Source organism: Oncorhynchus masou, chromosome 6 (assembly GCF_036934945.1).
Source record: "Oncorhynchus masou masou isolate Uvic2021 chromosome 6, UVic_Omas_1.1, whole genome shotgun sequence".
Taxonomy (NCBI): domain Eukaryota; kingdom Metazoa; phylum Chordata; class Actinopteri; order Salmoniformes; family Salmonidae; genus Oncorhynchus; species Oncorhynchus masou.
The window spans coordinates 54594415-54616973 of NC_088217.1; the positions used below are offsets into that span (position 1 = coordinate 54594415).

General features: G+C 41.4%; 1 protein-coding gene across 1 annotated transcript; it reads left to right on the forward strand.

Annotated features, from left to right (window-relative positions):
• The first annotated feature begins 183 nt into the window (after nt 1-183).
• LOC135542297 (U1 small nuclear ribonucleoprotein C-like) lies at nt 184-16604 on the forward strand. The gene is made up of 6 exons (XM_064969168.1): nt 184-256; nt 14637-14679; nt 14784-14892; nt 15323-15412; nt 15541-15651; nt 15980-16604. Exons 1-6 carry the CDS (start codon nt 249-251, stop codon nt 16087-16089), a joined length of 471 nt encoding a protein of 156 aa, XP_064825240.1. The 5' UTR covers nt 184-248; the 3' UTR covers nt 16090-16604.
• The last annotated feature ends 5955 nt before the right edge of the window (nt 16605-22559 follow it).

Genomic DNA, 22559 nt, shown 5'->3' on the forward strand with positions numbered 1-22559 from the left:
AAGGAGATTTATATTTTCTCTTGCAAAGCTCTCAATAATTATTATTTTAATGAAAACCGAATTAAATGAAGTCTATATTATTTCCTAATTCCCTCGAGGTCGTTATGGGAAAGGGTTTATTGGAAAAAAGTGGAAACTAATATTGCTGCTGGTTTTCAGGCCTTATGACCAATTTACATTTGCGAAGGCCTGGCAACCCTCAACACAGGAAATGATCTCACTGAGAGTCTCGTGAAGAACACAAAAATATGCCTAAGTAAGTTGCGAAATCCCTCAATTCAAGTGTTATTTCCAAGTATTTTATCGCTGCGTCACCTGCAATATTTACATGTTTCAATGTTTTAAAACTTATGTTTGGGAACGATTATTTTTAAATCGAGATTGTGTATATTTTGTGTCTGTCCCTCAATAGTAAACGTTAGCATACGACCTTTAGCGTTTCCATTTTGCTCATTATTCATTCCCATCTAGCCAGTTCGCTGTTTTGATACTAAGCTATTTGTTCTCATTTAGCTATGCCATATCGTGGTAATGATCTAATTTGCCTTAACTAAAGTTCAATTGTGTATGTGAAATATGTTTTATCTAGACTAGCTAGCTAACCCATTCATAGACGCTAACTGCTTTAGCGCCTGACGATAGTATATTTTTGTAAAGATAAAAAGACAGTTAAAACGCATCGCGTGGGGTACTGAATGCATCTTTCATATCAGCGAGGAATAACTTTCAATAAACAAAAGGTTAAACGCTCACACCAGTAGAAATCCACTTTTTCATCCTGAAAGACGATGGCCAGAGCTTACCCATGATGTTGCACAACAATGTAGCTAAGTCATAATTTTAGTCAAAGTATGATATACTTCGTCTTGAAGTGCCAAATTCGAATGTGTCACCTCGGATGTTTTCGTGAGTCTTAACTTCTTATGGCTGAGATCCCGTGTCTTTTCCAGTGGCAATTTTAGCATGTAAATCTTGGTGGGGCATTTACATGCCAGCAAAGCCACTACACAACACGAAACAATGCATTAATTTCACTATAACTGTGAGATTGCCCACAATCTGTTAGGGCCTACATAAAGCTGTCCCAACACCTTACCACTGCGACACCTTGCTATCAGCGGAGCTTTTTCTGGCTGTGAAACGGGTCATTTAGCCTCATTTACTGTCTTTTAAAAAACATGTTTTAAATGTTTTTATTTCACCTTTATTTAACCAGGTAAGCTAGTTGAGAACCAGTTCTCATTTGCAACTGCGACCTGGCCAAGATAAAGCAAAGCAGTGTGACACAGACAACAACACAGAGTTACACATGGAGTAAACAATGAACAAGCCAATAACACAATAAACAAGTCAATGACACAGTAGGAAAAAAAGTCAGTGTGTGCAAAAGGCATGAAGAGGTAGGCAATAAATAGGCCATAGGAGCGAATAATAAAAATTTAACAGATTAACACTGGAGTGATAAATGAGCTAGATGATGATGTGCAAGTAGAGATACTGGTGTGCAAAAGAGCCGAAAAGTAAATAAAATAAAAACAGTATAGGGGAAGGTAGATTAGGTGGGCTATTTACAGATGGACTATGTACTAGAGGTCGACCAATTATGATTTTTCAACGCCGATACCGATTATTGGAGGACCAAAAAAGCCGATACTGATTAACCGGGCGATTTTAAAAATAAAATAAAAATGTTTTAATCCATATGTAATAATGACAATTACAACAATACTGAATGAACACTTATTTTAACTTAATATAATACATCAATCAAATCAATTTAGCCTCAAATAAATAATGAAACATGTTCAATTTGGTTTAAATATTGCAAAAACAAAGTGTTGGAGAAGAAAGTAAAATGTGCCAATATGCAATATGTGCCATGTAAAATATGTGCCATGTAAAAAAGATAACATTTAAGTTCCTTGCTCAGAACATGAGAACATATGAAAGTTGGTGGTTCCTTTTAACATGAGACTTCAATATTCCAAGGTAAGAGGTTTTAGGTTGTAGTTAATATAGTATTTATAGGACTATTTCTCTCGTATACCTTTGACTATTGGATGTTCTTATAGGCACTACAGTATTGTCATTGTAACAGCATAGCTTCCGTCCCTCTCCTCGCCCCTACCTGGTCTCGAACCAGGAACACATCAACAGCAGCCACACTCGAAGCAGCGTTACCCATCGCTCTACAAAAGCCGCAGCTCTTGCAGCGCAAAGGGAATAAATACTCCAAATCTCAAAGCGAGTGACGTTTGAAACAGTATTAGCGCACACCCAACTAACCAGCGAGCCATTTCACATCGGTTACACCAGGTATTAGGCTAATAGGCTTGAAGTCATAAACAGCGCTGTGCTTGCGAAGAGCTGCTGGCAAAATGCACGAAAGTGCTGTTTGAATGAATGATTGCGGGCCTGCTGCTGCTCAGTCAGACTGCTCTATCAAATCAGACTTAATTATAACATAATAACACACAGAAATGCAAGCCTTTGGTCATTAATATGATCGAATCCGGAAACTATCATTTCGAAAACAAAACGTTTACTATTTCAGTGAAATACGGAACCGTTCGGTATTTTATCTAACGGGTGGCATCCCTAAGTCTAAATATTCTTGTTACATTGCACAACCTTCAATGTTATGTCATATTTACGTAGAATTCTAGCAAATTATTTCGCAATGAGCCAGGCAGCCCAAACTGTTGCATATACCCTCAATCTGTGTGCAATGAACGCAAGAGAAATGACACAATTTCACCTGGTTATTATTGCCTGCTAAACTGGATTAGTAGTTATAACTAGTGATTATGATTGATTGTTTTTTATAATATAAGTTTAATGCTAGCTAGAAATTGACCTTGGCTTCTACTGCATTCGCGTAACAGGCAGGCTCCTCGTGGCGTGTAATGGTTAGAGCGTTGGACGAGATCCCCTGAGCTGAAAAGGTGAAAATCTGTTGTTCTGCCACTGAACAAGGCAGTTAACCCACTGTTCCTAGGCCGTCATTGAAAATAAGAATGTGTTTTTAATTGACTTGCCTAGTTAAATAAAGGTATAAAAATCGGAAATCGGTGTTTTTGGGCACCGATTTCCGATTTTTATACCTTTATTTAACTAGATTTATAGTTGTCCACATATTCTAGGTCGGAACCGTCCTGGGTGGTGATGCTAGGCGGACGGGCGGGTGCGGAAGGAGTGTTGTATGGCATTGAAGCTCGTTTGGAGGTTAGTTAGCACAGTGTCCAAGGAAGGGCCAGAAGTATACAGAATGGTGTCATCTGCATAGAGGTGGATCAGGGAATCGCCCGCAGCAAGAGCGGCGACATTGATATATACAGAGAACAGATTCGGCCCGAGAATTGAACCCTGTGGTACCCCCATAGAGACTGCTAGAGGTCCGGACAACATGCCCTCCGATTTGACACACTAAACTCTGCCTGCAAAGTAGTTGGTGAACCAGGCGAGGCAGTCATTAGAAAAACCAAGGCTATTGAGTGTGCCAATAAGAATACGGTGATTGACAGAGTCGAAAGCCTTGGCCAGGTCGATGAAGACGGCTGCACAGTACTGTCTTTTATCGATGGCGGTTATGATATCGTTTAGTACCTTGAGCGTGGCTGAGGTGCACCCGTGGCCGGCTCGGAAGCCGGATTGCACAGCGGAGAAGGTACGGTGGGATTCGAAATGGTCAGTGATCTGTTTATTAACTTGGCTTTCGAAGACTAGATAGGCAGGGCAGGCTGGTCTGTAACAGTTTGGGTCTAGGGTGTCACCCCCTTTTAAGAGGGGGAGGACCGCGGCAGCTTTCCAATCTTTAGGGATCTCGGAGGATATGAAAGAGAGGTTAAACAGGCTGGTAATAGGGGTTGCAACAATGGCGGCGGATAGTTTTAGAAAGTGAGGGTCCAGATTGTCTAACCCAGCTGATTTGTACGGGTCCAGGTTTTGCAGCTCTTTCAGAACATCTGCTGTCAGGATTTGGGTGAAGGAGAAGCTGGGGAGGCATGGGCGAGTAGCTGCGGGGGAGGCAGAGCTGTTGGCCGGGGTTGGAGTAGCCAGGAGGAAGGCATGGCCAGCCGTTGAGAAATGCTTATTGAAATGTTATTTTATCATGGATTTATCAGTGATGACCGTGTTACCTAGCCTCAGTGCAGTGGGCAGCTGGGAGGAGGTGCTCTTGTTCTCCATGGACTTTACAGTGTCCCAAACTTTTTGGAGTTAGAGCTACAGGATGCAAATTTCTGCTTGAAAAAGCATGCCTTTGCTTTCCTGACTGACTGCGTGTATTGGTTCCTGACTTCCCTGAACAGGTGCATATCATGGGGACTATTCGATGCTATTGCAGTCCGCAACAGGATGTTTTTGTGCTGGTCAAGGGCAGTCAGGTCTTGAGTGAACCAAGGGCTATATCTCTTCTTGGTTCTGCATTTTTTGAATGGAGCATGCGTAATTTCCTCACTATCTAAGATGGTGAGGAAATTACTTTTAAAGAATGACCAGGCATCCTCGACTGACGGGATGAGGTCAATATCCTACCAGGATACCCGGGCCAGGTCGATTAGAAAGGCCTGCTCGCTGAAGTGTTTTAGGGAGCATTTGATAGTGATGAGGGGTGGTCGTTTGACCGCGCGCCCATAGTGGATACAGGCAATGAGACAGTGATCGCTGAGATCCTGATTGAAAATAGCGGATGTGTATTTGGAGGGCAATTTGGTCAGGATAATGTCTATGAGGGTGCCCATGTTTACGGATTTAGGGTTGTACCTGGTGGGTTCCTTGATGATTTGTGTAAGATTGAGGGCATCTAGCTTAGATTGTAGGACTGCCGGAGTGTTAAGCATATCCCAGTTTAGGTCACCTAACAGAACGAACTCTGAAGCTAGATGGGGGGTGATCAATTCATAAATGGTGTCCAGGGCACAGCTGTGAGCGGAGGGGGGTCGATAGCAGGCGGCAACAGTGAGAGACTTATTTATGGAGAGGTTAATTTTTAAAATTTGTAGTTCAAACTGTTTGGGTATAGACCTGGAAAGTATGACAGAACTTTGCAGGCTATCTCTGCGGTAGATTGCAACCCCTTTGGCAGTTCTATCTTGACAGAAAATGTTGTAGCTGGGTAGGAAATCTCAGAATTGTTGGTTGCCTTCCTAAGCCAGGATTCAGACACGGCAAGTTCATCAGGGTTGGGGGAGTGTGCTAAAGCAGTGAGAAAAACAAACTTAGGGAGGAGGCTTCTGATGTTGACATGCATGAAACCAAGTTTTTTTAGATCACAGAAGTCAACAAATGAGGTTGCCTGGTGACACGCAGGGCCTGGGTTTACCTCCACATCACCCAAGGAACAGAGGAGGAGTAGGATGAGGGTACGGCTAAAGGCTATCAAAACTGGTCGCCTAGAGCGTTGTGGACAAAGAATAAAAGGAGCAGATTTCTGGGCGTGGTAGAATAGATTCAGGGCATAATGTGCAGACAGGGGTATGGTGGGGTGCGGGTACAGCGGAGGTAAGCCCAGGCACTGAGTGATGATAAGGTAGGTTGTATCTCTGGATAAGCTGGTTATAATGGGTGAGGTCACCGCATGTGTGGGAGGTGGGACAAAGGAGGTATCAGAGGTTTAATGAGTGAAATTAGGGGCTCCATTGTAAACTAAAACAATGATAACTAACCTAAACAACAGTATTCAAGGCATATTGACATATGAGAGAGACATACAGCGAGGCATAAAGCAATCACAGGTGTTGATTTGGAGAGCTAGCTAAGACAACAATGGGTGAGACAACAACAGCTAATCAGCTAAAACAACAACAGGTAAAATGGCGATGAATGGGCAGAGAGGGTCGGTTAACTACGCACAGAGCCTGAGTTCGCGGCTGGGGCCGACAGATAAACAACCATTTTTTTAACAAAAGAAATGTACAAACTAGTGATGTACCGATATTAAATTTTTGGCCGATACCAATATGCAATATTTTCCTTGCCAAAAAAATGGTACCGAAAGAAAAAAAAATTAGCGGCCTTTTAAGCATTCTAGTACAGTTATAGTTAACACGCACACATGGATGCAGCGGTCTAAGGCACTGCATCTCAGTGCAAGAGGTGCCTCTACAGTTCTTGGTTTGAATCCAGGCTGTATCACATCTGGCCGTGATTGGAAGTCCCATAGGGCGGCTTCATATTGGCCCAGCATCGTCCGGGTTTGGCCAGGGTAGGCCGTCATTATAAATAAGAATTTGTTATGAACTGACTTACCTGGTTAAATAAAGGTTACAAATATACACACCACACTGACCAAAAAGTAATTTTGTTGTTATTTACGTATGTCCCCGTTACCAGTAAAACATCATCAAAACCTATTTCTTTTACTCACTTGCTGTGCTGTTTCGTTGTTCATTTGTTCAGTCATTTCATTCTCAACCAGGATTTCTATGGAACGCTGTTTGGGTCTGCGTGTCAAAAAAGATACGTCAAAACATTATTTCATGTGTCAAATAACACTATTTGACGTGACATGGACCTGACATGACAGCACATCAAATAATAATTTAATACGTTCATGTATTTTTTATGTAGTTATTACACATAGTATAATCAATCACTTGTATTTCATATTTCGCTACGATTCATCGATACGTATGCTATGATGCTGGTAAAGTTGTCTCGCGCACCTACAGTGCTGGTCTTTAAAAAAAAGCTAGCTAGCTCATGGATGCAAATAATGTTCCCCCAAAACATAGCAAAACGACCCTAATCATCTAAAATAAACCTAATTTATAAGACAGTTCTTAGTTGATTAATGGTGGTCGGACCCATCTATGTGAAGCTAGCCACAATAAGGATTAGCCGCAATAGTGGACTTTGCGGTTAGCTTTCAAAATAAAAGTATGTCATTGACAGTGATGCAAATTAATACAAATTGTAGAATTGATTGAATAGATCATGCTAAACGAGGTTGGAATGTTGTCTTTCTACTCAGTGACACCCAGAGAACATTAGCATCATAGCTCTTATTGCGGGACTCTGAAACAACTGAATTGAGCCACGTTTATTGTCAACCTATGTGTATTGAACACTATTCTTGAGGAAAAACAATACTGCATGGATGTTTTGGAGTCTGATAACTGAGGAGGACGTTGGGGAAAAATACCTTGGTATTGATTGATCCTCAATCGTTAGGTAAAGTTGTACAGTGCAACATGAATGAATGTCAATACACACAATAGGCTGGCTGGGGAGGTGATTTCACACAGTCAGTGTGAGAGCTACAACGCTAATATTTGTGTAAATTCTTCAGAGTTGTGTTCTGTGGGTGTTACCGAGTAGACTGATACCTCATTTCATTGCTTCACATTCCCACCTTGTTTATCATTATCTCGTCTAAATATGGCATAATTACCACCAATTGTAACCTTCTGCATCACTTTCAAATGTACTTTTATTTTGAAGGCTAACCACAAATTCCACTATTGTGCCTAATCCTTATTGTGGCTAGCTTCACAACACAACCCGGTCCGGTCGAGCCTCACTAGCCAGATGAAGCTCGCTGGCTGCTTATAACCTTCGCTTTGGGCAACAGGGTTAAGTAGCTTGCTAGATAAGTTCAATTTCAATAGGCAAACAACAAGTGGCTGCCTCGCTAATACTTATTCTCAAGGATTCCTAAATCATTGTTAAGAATAATGAAAATGACTGCAGTTTCTATTGGTCATTATTTTCAGGCTGGTTGTATTGATGCTAGCTAGGCACCAAGCTAAAGCTAGTTACCCCAGAAGTTGCGGTCATACAAAAAATGCTTTATTACCAACACCGTATTGTAAACACATCGTTCGTGGCCGGTGTTTGCAGTCTTTTTGTTGAACAAACAAGGTCGACTCATGATGACGTCAGTGATCTTCAGGTCGGAGCTCTAGAAAGAGGCCTGAGTTCCCGACTTACAATTACAAGTTGGATGAACCTTCAAAACGTATTTTCCTAGTCGGAGCTTGTTTTTCCAGAGTTCCCAGTTGTCTTGAACTCACTGAAGCCAGATTTCCCATTTCTGAGTTTCCTGTTGTTTTGAGCGTGTCAGAAGTCATGCTGGATTGACAGCATGGCCAATGTTGAATGTTTATCCTTTTAAGCTTGGAAAAAAGACCCTTAAACCCAGACTTGAGACCACACACCCACTCTACTGAATAGCAGGGTAGTGATTGCTTTGCAATGCTTGCAGGTAGCCACTGATTCCTTACAAACCACTCATTGTTGAATTTGCGATTTTCAAGTTGTTGTGTCATGTTTATGGTCGATGAGCACCGATACGTTTTATCTATCATTTCTCTTCATTATTTCTCTTCATATGACAAGGATGAAAAAGGATTTGGCAGTAGATTGTCGACTTTGATTCATGATAATAACTGCTAGCTGAGATTTCGAATGTATGATGTTGACCTGATCAGTCCAATCAAACTTCTGTCCGTATAGCGTGATTTTACCAAATTTTATCTGTGGCCAATGGACTTGAGCCTTTTTGGATGGGCACTTCTAATATCACTCTCTGGCAGCACTCAAAAAGCTTGAATTTGTGAGTTCTACCCTTTGATTTGGTGGTGGCATAGTGTCCGTCCCCATGAGTGACAGAACACTGAGCCTATCACTGCGTAAATGGAGAACATTACCAACCCCTGTGCTCCGTTTTTGTTTTCACTGTCTGCCCCACCACCACGGAATGCACAGAGCGAGGCTGAAACACTTGCATTTTGGAGCTGCCTTACTCAAGAAAGCAAAAAAGAAACCATGTTTGTACGTGGGTTTATTAACTCAATGATTTTACAACAAAAAAAACCTATGTAACACATATTAATGCCAAAATAACATGCAAAACAGGCAACCCCCTCCCCAAAAACAATATATACATTACCAGTCAAAGGTTTGGACACACCTACTCATTCCAGGGATTTTCTTTATTTGTACTATTTTCTACAGACCTCAAAACTATGAACTATATATAAGATGGCGCCCGGAGAACAAGACTGACCTTTTATGTATTCCTAACTGTGGTTTATGTTCATTTCTTTGCTTTGTTTAAGTTATTTTGTACATAATGTTTCTGCTACCGCCTCTCATGACCAAAAATAACTTCTGAACATCAGGACTGCGATAATAAACCCCCACTTCCTTCCATTCTACTAGCAAACGTGCAATCTTTGGAAAATAAAATCAATGACCTACGCGGAAGATTAAACTACCAACGGGATATTCAAAACTGTAATATCTAATGCTTCATGCTGGCTGGTTATAAGCTGTATCGACGGGACAGAACAGCGGCGTCTGTTAAGACAAGGAGCAGTGGACTATGTATTTTTCTAAATAACAGCTGGTGCACGATATCTAAGGAAGTCTCGAGGGTTTGCCTCAAGGTAGAGCATCTCATGATAAGCTGTAGACCACACTATCTACTTAGAGAGTTTCATCTGTATTTTTCATAGCTGTCTATATACCGCAACAGACTGATGCTGGCACTAAGACCGCACTGAATGAGCTGTATTCCGCCATAAACAAACATGAACATTTTCCCCACAGTTGATAGGTAGGTACATACCCCAACCAGAAGCCATGGAATACAGGTAGCATCCGCACTGAGCTAAAGACTAGAGCTACTGCTTTCAAGGAGCGGGACTCTTACCCGGAAGCTTATAAGAAATCCCGCTATACCCTCGGACGACCCATTAAACAGGCAAAGCATCAATACAGGACTAAATCGAATCGTACTACACCGGCTCTGACGCTCATCGGATGTGGCAGGGCTTGCAAACCATTACAGACTACAAAGGGAACCACAGCAGAGAGCTGCCCAGTGACACAAGCCTACCAGATGAGCTAAACTACTTCTATGCTCGCTTCGAGGCAAATAACACTGAAACATGCATGAGAGCACCAGCTGTTCCGGAAGACTGTGTGAGCACGCTCTCAGCAGCCGATGTGATTAAGAGCTTTAATCAGGTCAACATTCACAAGGCCGCAGGGCCAGACAGATTACCAGGATGTGTACTGCGAGCATGCGCTGACCAACTGGCAAGTGTCTTCACTGACATTTTCAACCTCTCCCTGTCCGAGTCTATGATATCAACATGTTTTTAGCAGACCACCATAGTCCCTGTTCCCAAGAACACTAAGGTAACCTGCCTGAATTACCTCCTGTACCTCCTGTAGCCATGAAGTGCTTTGAAAGGCTGGTCATGGTTCACATCAACACCATTATCCCAGAAACCCTAGACCCACTCCAATTTGCACACCGCCCCAACAGATCCACAGATGATGCAATCTCTATTGCACTCCACACTGCCCTTTCCCACCTGGACAAAAGGAACACCTATGTGAGGATACTATTCACTGACTACGGCTCAGTGTTAAACACCATATTGCCAAAGCTCATCATTAAGCTAAGGACTTTGGGACTAAACACCTCCCTCTGCAACTGGATCCTGGACTTACTGATGGGCTGCCCCCAGGTGGATCCGGGTAGTTAACAACACATCCGCCTTGCTGATCCTTAACACGGAGGCCCCTCAGGGGTACGTGCTCAGTCCCCTCCTGTATTCCCTGTTCACTCATGACTGCACGGCCAGGCACGACTCCAACACCATCATTAAGTTTGCCGATGACACAACAGTGGTAGGCCTGATCAACGACGAGACAGCCTATAGGGAGGAGGTCAAAGACTTGGCCGTGTGGTGCCAGCACAAGAACCTCTCCCTCAATGTGATCAAGACAAAGGAGATGATTGTGGATTACAGGAAAAAGGGGACCGAGCACCCCCCCCCCCCATTCTCATCGATGGGGCTGTAGTGGAGCAGGTTGAGTGCTTCAAGTTCCTCTATACCGGGCGGTGTCAGAGGAAGGCCCTAAAAATTTGTTGGACTCCAGCCACCCTAGTCATAGACCGGTCTCTCTGCTACTGCAGGGTAAGTGGTACCAAAGCGTCAAGTCTAGGTCCAAGAGGCTTCTAAACAGCTTCTGGCTACCCAGACTATTTGCATTGCCCCCCCCCCCCATTTTTCTATACCGCTGATACTCTCTGTTGTTATCATCTATGCATAGTCACTTTAATAACTCTACCTACATGTACATATTACCTCAACTAACCGGTGACCCCACACATTGACTCTGTACCGGTACTCACCTGTGTATAGTCTTGCTATTGTTATTTTACTGCTGCTCTTTAATTACTTGTTACTTTTATTTCTTATTCTCACTCATTTTTTGGGGTATTTATAATTTTTTAACTGCATTGTTTGTTAGGTGCTTGCTTGTATGTAAGCATTTCACTGTAAGGTGAACAGGTGAAAACCTGTTGTTTTCGGCTCATGTGACTAATAAAATTTGATTTTAAATAACACATATGGAATCATGTAGTAACCAAAAAGTGTTAAATCTAAATCTAGTATATCTAGATTTGTTTTTCAAAGTAACCATCCTTTGCCTTGATGACAGCTATATATAAGTGAAATAATCTGTCTGTAAACAATTGTTGGAAAATTGACTTGTCATATACAAAAATCTAGTTTGTTAACAAGAAATTAGTGGAGTGGTTGAAAAATGAGTTTTAATGACTGTAACCTAAGTGTATTTAAACTTCCGACTTCAACTGTATGTATGTGTTTGTGAGAGTCTCATCAATATTTGAAGCAATTGGTGATATTATCTCTCTAGGAGTTTATCCGTCATCAGTAATGTAGAATAATTCTAATGTTTGGGAGAACGCTGATCCGATACAGAGAGCAGTGTTGCCTTTTTTTTAGATCCTGTCAGTATTGACAAATGCCTCAATGATGCACTCGGTGAATGTGTTCTCTGCGTGGTGTTATGGGAAAAGCATGTTACAATTCGAACTGTTGCATCGGTAAAACATGAATAAGTCAAAGTTCCAACCGGGCCAAGATGTTTTTGGAATCCAGCTGTGTTAGTTTCTGCTGAGCTATCATGTCACCACATATGGATACTGATCATCTTCCATACTCATTTGCGTAGCTGTGCTCCACCTTAATGACATTGAATAGTTGAACGTTTCTCCTCTAATTCGTTTTACACAAGCTACTGTATGTTAAAGTAATTTCGGAGTGAGGTTGGGTTTATGTAGGCCACGTTCAATGTGGTACATTGACATTCAATGTAGTACATTGACAACATTTCTATTTTATACAAGGGGTCTGAATACTTTCCGAATGCACTGTGTATGCATTAATTTCAATGTTTTTACTGAGTTACAGTTCATATAAGGAAATCAGTCAATTTAAATTAATTAATTAGGCACTAATCTATGGATTTCACATATCTGGGCAGGGACGCAGCCATGGGAGGCCATAGGCCCACCCACTTGGGAGCCAGACCCACCCATTTTGGAGCCAGCCTCAGCCAATAAGAATGAGTTTTTCCCCACAAAAGGGCTTTATTACAGACAGAAATACTCCTGTTTCATCAGCTGTCTGGGTGGCTGGTCTCGGATGATCCCGCAGGTGAAGAAGCCAGATGTGAAGGTCCTGGGCCGGCGTAGTCACATCTGGTCTGCGGTTGCAAGGCTCGTTGGACATACTGCCATATTCTCTAAAACAACGTTGGAGGCAGTTTATGGTAGAGAAATTAAACATTTAAATTCTGGCTACCAACTGGTGGACATTCCTGCAGTCATCATGCCAATTGCACGCTCCATCAAAACATTTGTGGAATTGTGTTATGTGACACAACTGCACGTTTTATAGTGTTCTTTTGTTGGCCCCAGCACAAGGTGCGCCTGTGTAATGATCAAACACCTGTGTAATGATCAGCTTCTTGATATGCCACACCTGTCAGGTGGATGGAGTATCTTGGCAAAGGAGAAATGCTCACTAACAGGGATGTAAACATCTCTGCACAAAATTTGAGAGAAATTATATATTTTTTGCGTCTGGAACATTTCTAGGATCTTTTTTTTTCTGCTCATGAAACATGGGAACAACACTTTACATGTTATATTTTTGTTCTGTATAGAAACTTCAAAAATGAGCTTCAGTGTTTTTTTGTTTTGGAACTATACTATTCACGTAATCTATTCAATAGTTTAGCTATAATGAATCCGGTCTAATGAATGTCATTTGACCCAATAATTTGGCCATAGATTAGAAAATTTAACTGTGATTATATGTTAGATTTTAAAACCGTTGTAATTGTACAATTATTTTTGAATGGTCCGAGTCATGGTTTTGCATAAGGAAAATGTAAGATTCTTCCATTCATTTAAAATAGTTTTATTTTTGAAACATTTTATATAGAATAAATTATAGTTATTTTAGTCGTTCTACCATTTATCAACATATTGTTCAATGATTCGACCCAATGGTTAATCCGTGACTAGCTAATACGCTTTCTTTTTTGCCCTGTGTTATCGTTTTAGTACTGAGTACCGTGATATTAAACCTGGTATCAAAGTCAAATTCTGCTATCTTGACAACACTAAACAGCGCACAGATGTTTATAGTGTACTTCACTGTGGAAAAAAGGCCGCAATGTTGATATGATTTTGAGTTTGCGTCCATATGGTTTCACATTCGTCTCCAAGGATCATAAGGAAATATCCTAAAACTATTGCTTTGTTTATTTACAATCCCGTTATCCAAACTGATTACTCATTTTACCTATCTCTTTAACAATTTATAAATTACAGTGCATGGAGAATGGTGTTATTATTTTTCCACTTGGAACCTGTAGGTTCGCTCAACCTTATTCATGGTTTCCTTCCGCGTAAAAGTGGTAATGGTCAGAATACAGTGTATCTGCCTCCCGAGTGACGCGGCGGTCTAAGGCATTACATCGCAGTGCTAGTTGCGTCACTACAGATCCTGGTTCGATCCCAGGCTGTGTCGCAGTCGGCCGCGCCCGGGAGACCCATGAGGCAGCGCACATTTGGCCCAGAGTCGTCGGGGTTAGGGGAGGGTTTGGCCGGCCGGGTTGTCCTTGTCTCGTCATGCTCTAGGGACTCCTGTGGCGGGCCAAGCGGAATGCACGCTGACACGGTCGCTAGGTGTACGGTGTTTCCTCTGACATATTAGTGCGGCTGGCTTCCGGGTTAAACAAGCATTGTGCCAAGAAGCAGTGCGGCTTGGCAGGGTCATGTTTCGGAGGACGCACGGCTCTCACCCTTCGCCTCTCCCGAGTCCGTACTAGAGTTGCAGTGATGGGGCAAGACTAACTTCCAATTGGATATCACGAAATTGGGGAGGAAAAAAACAAACAAAAAATACACACCCCTGCCACACCTTAATTTCGCTGACATCCACCCCAAACTAACAGCTGGTGAATAGCATAAGTTCAAGGTTAGAATACAAAGAGAGAGAAGAGCATAAAAGGGAATTACAGTCCATTCGTGTGCACTTAACTTGGGTCGGAATTTCCCCCATGGAGCCAACTGTCGGGAAATGTACCTGCTGAAAACCCAACATACTAAGAAGGGTTTTCGAGAGCTACTAGCTAGCGTCTTCTTCACTCTCCCAGCCAGAGCATTCTATTTGCATAGTAAAAAATATAAGGCACTGCTCCAAGCTAGTTTGTTCTGGTCCATGGCCCAGCTAAAGTATTTTTATTTTTTTGATTTCGGTGAATTGGTTAACTTGCTTTTTTGTATCCCCCAGATTTTATTGTGACTACTGTGATACGTACCTTACACATGACTCGGTAAGCCAGACTAATTTTCAGTCTCTGCACCCTTTAACAATAGCGAGCACATCATAAATTGCACCCTGTATTAACATTAAATTGAACATGATATATTTTTACAGCCATCGGTGAGAAAGACTCACTGTAGTGGACGAAAGCATAAAGAAAATGTGAAAGACTACTACCAGAAATGGATGGAGGAGCAGGCACAGAGCCTCATCGATAAAACAAGTAAGCAGATATGAAGGGGGTAGCTAAACATTCAGCCGATTCTATGCGGTTTCGTTTATAAGCAACAGTTTGTGCAGATACAAAACATACACAAGCCCCACACACCCATACTTGCATAATAAGTGTGTAGCGTTCGAATTCGGGGGTAGCACTGACCTGGATTCGAACTCGGGTCCAGCGACTGTCAACCCAACACCTTAGCCGTTACTCCAAGAGATCCGAACATCTTTTAAGGTCGCTACACTACCGCCTTGCGTGTCCCCATGCTTCTCTATACGAAGTCCCTCACGTGAACACGTGCATCTCCGATGGCCTCATGGGTGCCATCCCACGTCGGACACTGACATAGTGAATTCAGGGGTAGCGCCCTGGTCCAGCGACGGTCAACTCTACAATAGGTTAACATGTTGCCTTGTGTTTTCCTCCTCAGCGGCTGCCTTCCAGTCCGGTAAGATCCCTCCTACCCCATTCCCTGGAGCCCCTCCCCCAGGCGGAGCCATGCTCCCACCTCCAAACATCGGTACGTAGACTGTGGAACAACCACAACAGTGCTAGTCTAGTATTTTGAGAATTATTTATATTTAAATGAGATACTGATAACTTGGTGTGTTGGGGACTGAGCTTTAAATTGTAATTTGTGAACCCCAGGTGGCCCTCCACGCCCAGGCATGCTACCAGTGCCCGGGCCCCCTATGGGTGGACATGGTCCTCATATGATGCAAATGATGGGGCCCCCACCACATGGAATGATGCCTGGAGGTGAGATTATTGTCCCAACACCTACATCATGTATTGTTGATGTAAACAATGTGTGTGTGAGTGTGTCTAAAAAATGTTTATTTTCGATGGGCATTGAATTAAAGATCTGCAAGTTCTCACCCAAAATGTATCTGCTGCTGCTCACAAATCTTCACTGAACAAGAACAGTTCATGCCTGGTCAAAGTCATAGCTTTGAGATATATTTTTCACCAAGACTTGATGTGATGTATTCATAATAGTCCATAAGGGACATGTATACTGGACCATGATTAGGGTACAATGTGAAAACCAAGTAAAATCAGATATGATGCTGTCCTGTATGTCCAGGTATGCGACCACCAATGGGCCACATGCAGATGATGCCTGGCCCACATATGATGCGCCACCATCGGCCAATGATGCTTATCAGACCGGGTATGATCCGGCCGGACAGATGAGACCCAAAATCAAGAGGCGCTCCTGTGTTCTACACTGCCATATATGTGATCTTTGGAGGACACTGCACCAAATGCATTGTTTGGGTTTTTTGAAATGGCCACCTATTGTCTCCACCTTAAAACCCATTTGGTAGAGTTCCACATCATCCCTCTTTATCGCCACAACCATTTTGACAGGCTATTTATTGTGGTTTCACATAACCAAAACTTCTGGGGTTTTTTTGTGTTTAGTGTATATGTCATATTTTTGTTTTGATGCATAGTTGTATTGTTTACACAAGTAGGTTTCTGTTTCCCCCTGCTGCTCTAATAAGAATACAGCTGTGGAGGCTTAACGTGGCACCAGTTGCACAGAAGCACATGCATGTCAGAAAGAGCAGGTATTATTTTGTCACTGTTCTGATGTAAATGACTCATCACGTGATTTGTTTTTCAAAGTAAAATATGATTATTTTTTGGGCCCACAGTCTTTTTTTATTTTTGAAAGAAATAAAATGAGTAGACTTGAAAGTGTATGTTGGTCTTCAATCATTTTTTTTGAGTAATAGATTTATGAGGCTTCTACCTTCGTAAAATGAACAAGGACTCCTGTTAAGAAATGGTCTGTGTACTTTATTCAATTTACCTCTACTTTATTCGACTATATGACATTTGAGTGTTTTCTATAGAAAGAAGTCTACTTTTCAGACTGACTCTTTTTCTCCGCAGGTCTCTTGTACATCCTTTTCTTGTCAGTATGCTGCATGTGGTTCGTAAGGACATTGTCCGACTGAAGTATTTGCCACAATCATTGTAGCTAAATGGTTTCTCCCCGGTGTGTAGCTGCAAACGTGTCCTTGCCCGTGTGAAGTCTCAGGTGTGTTCTTTTTAAAGTACCTACCGCAACAAAGCCTTTGTTACATAGGACATGTAAATGTTTTCTCTCCTGCATGACTCATCATATGCATAAGACTTTTCTCCTTCTTGAGGAATTTGTCAAATACACTACATTGCCAAAGGTATGTGGACACCCCTTCAAATGAGTGGATTTGGCTATTTCAGCCACACTTGTTGCTAACAGGTGTATAACATTGAACACACAGCCATGCGATCTCCATAGACAAACATTGGCAGTAGAATGGCCCATACTGAAGAGCTCTGACATTCATAGTGGATGCCACCTTTTCAACAAGTCCGTATGTCAAATTTCTGCCCTGTTAAAGCTGCCCTGGTCAACTGAAAAAGGCTGTTATTGTGAAGTGGACTTCTAAGAGCAACAACGGCTCAGCAGCGAAGTGGTAGGTCACACAAGCTCACAGAATGGGACAGCCGAGTGCTGAAGCGCGTCTGCCCTCTGCAACACGCTACTGAGTTCCAAGCTGGCTCTGAGCTTCATGAAATGGGTTTCTATGGCCGAACAGCCACACTCAAGCCTAAGTTCACCATGTGCAATGGAAATCATTGGCTGGAGGGGTGTAAAGCTCGCTGCAATTGGACTCTGGAGCAGTGGAAACTCGTTCTCTGGAGAGATGAATCACGCTTCACCATCTGGGAGTCAGACGGGCAAATCTGGATTTGGCGGCTGCCAGGAAAACGCTACCTGCCCAAATGTATAGTTCAATTGTAAAGTTTGGTGGAGGAGGAATAATGGTCTGGGGCTGTTTTTCATGGTTCGTTCTTAGTCCCTTCGTTCCAGTGAAGGGAAATCTTAACGCTACAACATACATTGACATTTTAGACGATTCTGTGCTTTCAACTTTCCTGTTTCAGCATGACAATTCCTCTGTGCACAAAGCAAAGTCCATACAGAAATAGTTTGTTGAGATCGGTGTGGAAGAACTTGACTGACCTGCACAGAGCCCTGACCTCAAACCAATCAAACACCTTTTGGAATTAATTGGAACGCCGACTGCAAGTAAGGCCTAATCGCCCAACATCAGTGCCCAACCTCACCAATGTTGTTGTGGCTGAATGGATGCAAGTCTCCGCAGCAATGTTCCAACATCTAGTAGAAAGCCTTCCCAGAAGAGTGGAAGCTGTTATAGCTGCAAAGGGGGGGATCAACTCCATATTAATGCCCATGATTTTGGAATGAGATGTTCGATGAGCAGGTGTCCACATCATATTGGTCATGTCATGTATGTCATTGTCCTCCGACAGTAGGCTATTTAGGCCAGTATCAAAAAATGTTCAAGAATGTTTAACAAGGTATTCTCTCTGCTCTGGCAGGGATGCATAGCCACCTAATATTTACTGGTAGAATTTCAATTGCATATCCTTCATTCCTCGCCTCCCCTCTCGTCACCTTCTCAAAACCCATTGGATGAAAAGGTCTGAGGTCCATCCCCTCTATACTTTCATCCGATGGGTTTTGAGAAGGAGGCAAGAGGATGTGAGGAATCAATTAAATCAAAATGAGATTATTCCACTGTCACTGCGGAGGCTAGCTTTTTTGTTGGCGGTACCACATGAGACCATGGCGTAGACATAACACTTCAATCATCTAGGTTTGTTTTTCATTAACTTTATTTTATGCATAATGAACTTGGCTATTATGATATTCAGTGGCCTAAATAGACTACTTGTTGGAGTTTAATGACATTAGTTTTGGTCATCAAGCTGAAATAATTATTCACTCTGAATCAGTCATACTGCACAGCAGGTTGCGATAAAAACTAGACTGTGGATATAGATCAGTTTATTTGCATTTGGGAGCAGAAATGTAATGAATATGGTTGATTCTGTGGATGAATAGATTAACGTTATTTATCTGAAAATGTCCAAACTGGAGCTGGAAAGTCTGCAAACTAGCTGCACTAAATTTCATTCTACCTATTTTCTATTGATGTTTATTTTTATATATCCATAAAATTTACACTGATTCATGATTTCGACTGGCTGAGAAAAGCTGCCTGCCTGTTAAATGCGTTTCTCACTGAGCGATTAGAACAGCAGCGGCTGTTAGGATATTTGGGGCAGGAAGAAATCTCCCCTTCGTCTACAGAGGCTTCTGGATATCGTCGTTAGTCTCATCAGCTATACCTGCACTGTAGACTATCTGCGAGGGGTTGGCTTTTATACAGTGCCTTCAGAAAATATTCACACACCTTGAATTTTTCCACATTTTGTTGTCATAGCCTGAAGTTAAAATGGATGACATTGAGATTTTTGGTCATTGGCTAACAAGTGCAATTATGTTTTTTGAAATCTTTGTAAATTCATAAAAAAATGAAAAGCTGAAATGTCTTGAGTCAATAAGTATTCAATCCCTTTGTTATAGCAAGCCAAAATAAGTTCAAAAGTAAATAATTTGAATGGATGTCTACCTCATCTCTGTATTCCGCACATATAATTATCTGTAAGGTCCCTCAGTTGAGCAGTGCATTTCAAACACAGATTGACATAACATTGAATATCCCTTTGAGCATGATGAAGTTATTAATTACACTTTGGATGGTGTATCAATGCACCCAGTCACTACAACGATACAGGTGTCCTTGCTAACTCAGTTGCCGGAGAGGAAGGAAACCGCTCATGGATTTCACCATAAGACCAATGATGACATTAAAACAGTTAAGGAGTTTAACGGCTGTGATAGGAGAAAACTGAGGATGGATCAACAACATTATGTAACATTATATTTACTCCACAATACTATATATATATAATTGACAGAGTGAAAAGAAGAAAGCCTGTACAGAATAAAAAATATTCCAAAACATGCATTCTGTTTGCAACAAGGCACTAAAGTAATACTGCAAAAAAAGTGGTTCAGTGCGCATTCCACAAGAACCTGGGAGATGAATTCATCTTTCAGCAGGACAATAACCTTAAACAAAAGGACAAATCTAGACTGCTTACCAAGTGACAAGTGAATGTTCCTGAGTGACTGAGTTACAGTTTTGACTTAAATCTACTTGAGAATTATTACGGATACAGGTATCCTGTGTGTGTGTGTGTGTGTGTGTGTATATATCCTGTGTTACTTTCTCTCCTTCTCTCCTTACAGGTGAAAATCATCACTCCCCAATCAGTCACCAATCAATCATCAATCAGAAGACACACCACCTCCTGTTTCCTACCCAATCACAGTTCCTTTCCCTTGGTTTAAAAACCCTGTCAGTTGTTTGCTCTTGAGCTCAATCTCTCTGTAAATGCCATATGTCTGTAGATTGTGCTGTTTCACCCTCTCCCATATGTCTTGATCTCTCTTTATGTATTGAGCTATCTTTTGTTTGAGCACCTCCATATCACTTTGTCCTAACCTGTGAGTATTGTTTTTGGGTATGGTGTTTGTGTTTGTTTGCTGGTGGGAAAAGGGGGAACCAAGACAAGTCGCCCATGGGCATACACTACCAGTAGGTAAACTTTGTTAAAAACACTAGTTAGAAATGGGCGGACCACCCACTGTATTTTTGGTTGGTTAGTTAGCTGTTGTTGAAGCTTAGGGGTGTTTTTGAATACTTATTATTTCTTTCCTTGGGTCCAGCTCAGCCCCCTTTCCTGCTTCCCCCCCATTACCGTGTGTTTTCTAATAAACCATGTGTTAGACGGTAGTTTAGTTGTCTGTTATTTTGTTCTCACTTTTTCACTATTATAATTTGCATGAGTTATGTTACCATCTCCCCTAGACTGTCGGGCCAAAAGGGATTCGTAACAAGAATATATGGCAAGATTTGAAAATGGTTGATTAGCAATGATCAACAACTGATTTGACAGAGCTTGAAGAATTTTTTTAATGAATAATTGGCAAATGTTGCACATTCCAGTTGTGGAAAGCGCTTAGACACTTACCAGAAACTAACAGCTGTAATCGCTGCCAAAGGTGCTTCTACAAAGTATTGGGTTGTGAATACATGTGTAAATTAGATATTTGTGTATTTCATTTTCAATAAATTTGGCAAATAATTTAAACATGTTTTCACTTTGTCATTATAAAGTGTTGCATATAGATGGGTGAGAAACATATTTAATCCATCTTGAATTTGGGCTTTAACATAAAATGTTGAATAAATTTAGGGGTATGAATATTTTCTGAAGGCACTGTATTTTGAATGCCTACATTATACAGTTCTACATTTTACGTCAGCCAAGCAACAACATTCTGTCTCGGCTACGTCTTGCCAATGTGCAAATGCTCTCCAAACAAAATATTCCCTATGCATTTTGATACGTCGGCCAGTATACTGGGTCAGTTTTCATTTGAATCCTTCACTTGTTTTTAACAATTGACAACTTTGTATTTAGTCAACTTCGTTCTGAAGTTACCGGCGGTTACAGACAGATGAACATCTTGAGGCAAAAAAATCATCTAATGATGCACTTAGCTGTTCTTTGATTGGGCTAAGGCAGTCGGTAAGGGAGGAAACTTAATTTATAATAGTTACTTGGAGAAAATTTGACCTCTCTGAAATGAAAATAGATTGCCCTCCCTTCAGCAGAACATGTTTTACCTAATACATGTTGAAAACAAGTGACCTTACCCTACACCCAGTGGTCAAAATCTGTTTGGTATGTCATTTTCTGACCACCATACAACCAGTTGGTCATAATTCTGAGCACTGTATTATGTGCTATATTACTGGTCATACTTAAGACCTCATCATAACCTGGTAATGATCACCTGGCTACAGCCTATTACCTACTGTATAGCAGAGGATAACGTTGAATATTGAAAACATTGTTCATTACATTTCTATTTGTTTCCATAGCCACCAATTAAAGTTTAAATCTGCAACAGATTTTTATTTAGCAAAGATTATGCAATGGCAAAAACAAATCTACATCACAATTTTCTGCACATCTGCATACAGTAATTGTTTCATAATTCACCCACATCAATTACATGCAGAGAAAGACTGGGACACAGCTTATATAAAGGCAGATTGTTTTATTTTATTAATTATTAATAAAAGTGATGTGATGGTTCAGATCTGCAGTGAAGAGAATCAGTGCATTACAACTTTATCAATTTGAGATTTCAAAAGGACATTCCTGAAGAAACGTTGTGGACTCAGCTGGATAAAAGTATTTCCATGGGACTAGTTGAAGTTGGCGGCCGTTATCTTAAATGTTTAAAAAAAGAGCAACTTGCAAAAGAGTAAATACATTATGCTCATACATACTTACGGTATACTAAAAACGACGAATAAGGCACTTTTATTGGAACACAAACACGCCCAATGTTATTCTTTGTAAGGAAGACAACAATGAAGGCAATACGAGTGCCAGCCAGAAAATGTGCTAGTGGAAAAACCTTGTGCTAGACTACGCAAATGTCTGCGTACTTGATCTGGAGGAATACTGGGAAGGTGCTTGGGCTCTCATCAAAGAGAGAAGTTTTTCCGGTTCAGTAAAACCTCAAATATAAATTGTCCACAACAGTAAAATGGGCTACTTCTATGTGAATTAATGAGGAGGCGGAACACAACTCAATTCAGTGTTATAAAATAATATTTCTTAGAAAATAATTTCAAATTGACAAGTTGAAA

What these genes read in the sequence shown, in the direction of transcription:
- LOC135542297 (XM_064969168.1), top strand. An exon ending in GAGCCTCATCGATAAAACAA is followed by an intron (nt 14,893 to 15,322) that starts GTAAGCAGATAT and finishes TTTCCTCCTCAG; the next exon opens with CGGCTGCCTTCCAGTCCGGT. An exon ending in GCTCCCACCTCCAAACATCG is followed by an intron (nt 15,413 to 15,540) that starts GTACGTAGACTG and finishes TGTGAACCCCAG; the next exon opens with GTGGCCCTCCACGCCCAGGC.